The following is a 5,000-nucleotide window of genomic DNA, read 5'->3' on the forward strand; positions in this document are numbered from 1 at the left end:
GGCAAGAGCTTACGCGTTCAACTAACGCGAGCACATATTATTATTCATTCACATCGCGAAATTGAAGTCTTGTTTTCGACCCTGAAGAACTCACCTTTTCCATTTGTTTAGAGCATAAAGCTACATATAAGAGCCCTGGATCTAATTCCCTGCCTTATTCCCTGCCATCGCTGTGAAAAATCTGCACTCTCACCATTTGATCACGCAACGTGACAACATCCACACGAGAGCCCGCGACATGTGCGTGGATCCGCGCGTATAAATGACGTCAGGATGACGCAATTTGTTCTAAAAATAGAAAAATTGTCCCATATCATAGGTGCGCGCGGATCCCAAGACTTACGGTCTCCGTCCCCGATTATGGCTCCTGCATATACTCGAACGCCTATTTCGAGGAACTGTAAGTTTCTTGTCAAAAATCGACACTATCAGCTTAATATTTAGTTAATTGATTTCTCTAAATGTTTACCTAGATGTTTACTGTTTATTTATCTCCTGAAAACATTTATCGTTTCTATAAGCGACCAAAATTTTAGCACAAATTAGCCTTACACACCTGCCAAAAATGCCGCCATCTTGGATTTACCCATGATGCAATGTGAATGACAACGTTGGTTGTTTTTTTAGTTTTTCGTGTAATCCTGACACAAATTTTTACTTCTAACAACTTCGAGGAAAAATACAAATGTTTTCCTTTTTTCAAATATCTAAAGCACTGATAAAACGATCGTGACCATATATTTAGAGGATCTTCTTAGCCTCGTTTCCATACTGAAGCCAATTTTTTGCAAAATTTTAAAATAAAAGATCTCGCACAGAGCTAGTCATTCAGAGAGGTTATCATACAAATTTAAAAACATCTCATGCAGTAGTATCAGCTGATAACACTTAGGTTTTGTCCTTAGGTTTGGTACCGAAAAGTGGTCTGGCCCATGGACTATGTTGTTGAACAGTGGTCTCAGAATCTCGTATCTTGTGTTGTAACTTTTTACTTCACTCGAATTACAGCGCTAACTAGCAATCGCTCGATTACCAATCGTTTATTGATCTTTGCACTAGTTGTAGAAAACAAACTAACTACGCCGGGTCAGAAGGTTTGCGCTAAGAAAGGAGGACATCGCCAAATTCTGCCTGGAGATTCAATCTGATGTGCTTCTTTGTGCAAAGAGGAACAGGAAAACGAGTGTTAAAGGGTCTTAACGGAGCTCAAATACGGTATTTTGAGCTATTTTGACTACGTACAAAATCTCCTTTAAATTAAAGAAAGCCTGAAACTGGTAGTTTACGAGGATAGAAAAATATCAAAGAGACGATAATAAATCATAAGGAAACAAGGATACATAACGATGGAGAAGATTAACACGAGTGACAAACGAGGAACTTGAAAATTTTAAGCTACACTTTTCAAGATGCGCAAACCTTAATAATTTCGATTAGAAAGCGAGTGATTGGGAAAGTTAGCAAGAGTCGTCCTCATCTAAGAATCTTCGGCAAACTTCGTGAGAAAACCGTAAATATTCCGTTAATCCCTTCGTATTATCGTTGAAAATCTTCGTCCGCAAGTCACCTATTGCGCTTCTTTCCTCTTTGTTTTGCAGATGTTGACGAATGTGCCGAAGGGTCACATGAGTGTGACGTCAATGCCGACTGTAACAATACTGCGGGATCCTACACATGCTCGTGCAAACCAACATATTTTGGAAACGGAAAACACTGCGCAAGTTTCCGTGAGTTTTACGCTTGTCATATTTGCAATGATGGTGTAAATTAATAAACGAACCCTTCGTCCACAAAAAGTGTTCGTCCACAAGTCACCTATTGCTCTTCTCACCTCTTTGTTTTGCAGATGTTGACGAATGTGCCGAAGGGTCACATGAATGTGACGTCAATGCCGACTGTAACAATACTACGGGGTCCTACACATGCTCGTGCAAACCAACATATTTTGGAAACGGAAAATACTGCACAAGATTCCGTGAGTTTTACGCTTCTCATATTTGCAATGATGGTATAACATTGAAATTAATAAACAAACTCTTCTGTCCTGGTTTGTAAGCTTGCGATAACTTTTTTTTTCTAAGTCCGCCATGCGGGGTTAAGCAAAAGATCAAGATTTATTTTTGTCTAATACAAAAACAAGGCCTTCGAATTCTGGGTGGGTCATATTCGCGGTGGCCTCGTGGTTAGTGCGCTCGTCTCCGGATCTAGCGGCCGGTCCGGGTTCGAGCCCTGGCCGGGGACATTGTGTTGTGTTCTTGGACAAGACACTTATCCCTGACAGTGCCTCTCTCCACCCAGGTGTATAAATGGGTACCGGACTAGCATGCCATCAGGGGAGAGTAAAAATACTCCTAGTCGCTTCAGTCTACAGAGACCGGGGTAACTCCGACCTTACGGGCCACTTGGCTCGTATGTGGACTCAACCTTTTTTTACCATATTCTGCTAATTTATTTATTGATTTATGTATTTGAAGTACTTTTGTCTCTTGTACCCAGGAGGGCTCGGTTCATCCACTATTCTTGGCGACCTCAATCACAAAAATTACACGGAGAAGCTGATTTCCTTTTTGGACCCAGTCCTCCTGAACTCACAACGTAGCTGGTTTATGCGGTGTTGGCATGCCAAGACAGACGGCTCGGCTGCATCGATATTCCACAACAACTGTGACGGAAAGGGACCCACCGTGACAATCATTAAGTCCGGCAACTACATATTTGGTGCATATACCGACGTGTCCTGGCGTAGCAGTAAGTATCTTTTAGACAGTTTTTTAGCTATACGGCCCGGGGCTGGTACACCCAGAACAATTGGGTGAGGGTGTGTGACTCGCTTCTCAAAACCCTGACCCTATTTAAGAGCAAAATCTGCGAATTTTACAGCCTCATTTATGACCTGACCAAAAATTAGATACCCCATTTATGACCTGACAGTTAAATCCATACCCTGTTTCAGACCTGCCTTTTTAAGTCTCATAATTAGTTCCCTAGTCTAGACCAATGTTAAAGGCAATGTTTATTTAAGAAATAGAAAACATGTACTGTGTTTCTATCGAGTTATAGAAAAACGAGTGGAAGTTTGGGAGAACGAGAAATGCTGTGGGATCACGAGTCGCAGGCGAGTATTTCCATAGCTTTTTCGAGTTCTCGCAAACTTTCACGAGTGTTTCTATAACTCGATAGAAACACGAAGAACATGTTTTCTATTTCTTTTAGGAAAACACCGCGACGAAAAAAAGGAAAACAGCTTGTTAACTTTGATTATCAAAATGTAAATTCTCTTTGGTCGCGCCACCATTACGTCAAAAGCTCGTGCTCGTTCTGTGTTTTTTTCGAGTTATAGAACACGATTTTTAACCAATCAGCGCGCGTATTTTCTTAGGACTGTTTTCTAAATGCTTTTATTAGGTAGGATAGCTTCATCTAACAAACATACCCAATTTAAGACCACAGTGCAAAAAACATACCCTATTTGAGACCAAAATGGTCAAAATCTATACCATATTTCTAACAAAAACGGCTGAAAAACATATAGCCCATATAAGAAAGTACCCCCCCCCCCTTCCCGGGTGATACAGTTTCTTTTTGTTGGTGTTTCTTTACAGCCGAGATATTTGGGATGTTTCAAAGGTTTCTCTTCTATTTTAGCTCCTTGCGACTACTCTACAGCCAGTAAAGCTTTCATCTTCTCGCTTTACAACGCCAAAGGATATAATCCTGTTAAGCTGACGCAGTATCAAAATCAGGAAAAAGGAATGTATCGTTGTTCCAATTACGGGCCCACTTTTGGTTCTAATAGTGGGGAACACGACATCTACATATCGGACAACGCTTTGAGCAACCAAACTTCTCATACCCGATGTGGCTCTACGTACTCCGTCCCCCCCGGATATTCAGCTGGTGACTGCCGATTTTTCGTTGGGGCCACGGGGGATAAGTTCATTCCCACTGACATTGAAGTGTTCTACGAAATAGGTAATAAATATTGGCAAATAAAGTGGCTTCAACCAATGTTTTCACTACGATAAACGACTGGCTGACGATGCTCGCGCCACGCTGTCATCCAATCAAAAGTGGTCTAAGATCGCGACTCGCTCGCGCGCGTTTTCCCACGTTTCTCCCCAGCTACATATATTTGGTTCTGGTTTGATTGATAATTCCTCGTGTAACCTGTTTTTCAGGATAAACGCTACAATTTCCTTAAGAAACCTGCCTCTGTCAGTACAATCAATTGCAGTATACTTTATAGAGTAAAACTTTAGATTTTCGACTATGTTGTACAGATTTCCGACTACTTTCTATAAACTTCCAAAATTGTTACGTCTTATTATCATTTCGGAACATTTTCTAAGCATGTCTGCCGTAGTTTGCAAAAAACGTGAGTATGCGTGCTTAGTTACAGAAACAAGAACTTTATACTCAGTGGATTTTCTGTCTCTTCAAAAAAGAACAAATTTTGTTTCATTTCAAGGGGACCTCGGCGCATCTGCCATTCTTGGGAACCTCAGTTACAGCAAATACTTGGGGAAGCTAATTTCTTATTTAGACCCAGTGGTCCCGGATGCATTCCGCAGTGAATTTGTACGGTGCTGGCATGCCAAGACTGACGGCTCGGCTGCTTCCACATTTCACAGTAACTGTGACGGAAAGGGACCCACTGTGACTATCATTCAATCCGGCAGCTACATATTTGGAGGATATACGGATCTTTCTTGGCAAAGTAAGTATTCATGAGACGGTTTCATGAACGGACCTCGTTTCTGAGGCCGTTTAGACCATTGCGAGACCTTGTTATTGTTATTAGTTTTCTTCCACAGCCAGAACAATTCGATGTCATTTATGCAATGAAGACAAGTTCTCGCCTAACACCAATATGATCTTATAATTCTTTCAAGAATTACCAGTTAGATCACGCGAAACGCTTATCAAATCCTCTCGACTTGCATCTTTGTTGCGCTATGATTGCAGTTTTTCTGAATCAATTTTTTTGATAAAAAATAAAT

At 41.0% G+C, this 5,000-nt stretch overlaps 2 protein-coding genes across 2 annotated transcripts in view; both read left to right on the forward strand.

The window, feature by feature from the left end:
- LOC145480075 (uncharacterized) overlaps positions 1 to 4,290 on the forward strand; it is an 11,220-nt gene extending 6,930 nt beyond the window's left edge. The window contains exons 3-4 of the mRNA XM_081458555.1: positions 2,497 to 2,742; positions 3,628 to 4,290. Of these exons, the coding sequence (XP_081314681.1) occupies positions 2,497 to 2,742; positions 3,628 to 4,025 (644 nt within the window). The 3' untranslated portion in view covers positions 4,026 to 4,290. The remainder of the gene's footprint in view (positions 1 to 2,496; positions 2,743 to 3,627) is intronic.
- LOC145479904 (uncharacterized) overlaps positions 1 to 5,000 on the forward strand; it is a 148,882-nt gene that overhangs the window by 50,403 nt on the left and 93,479 nt on the right. The gene's annotated exons all lie outside the window — the stretch shown is intronic.

This window comes from Orbicella franksi, chromosome 2 (assembly GCF_964199315.1).
Source record: "Orbicella franksi chromosome 2, jaOrbFran1.1, whole genome shotgun sequence".
NCBI lineage: Eukaryota > Metazoa > Cnidaria > Anthozoa > Scleractinia > Merulinidae > Orbicella > Orbicella franksi.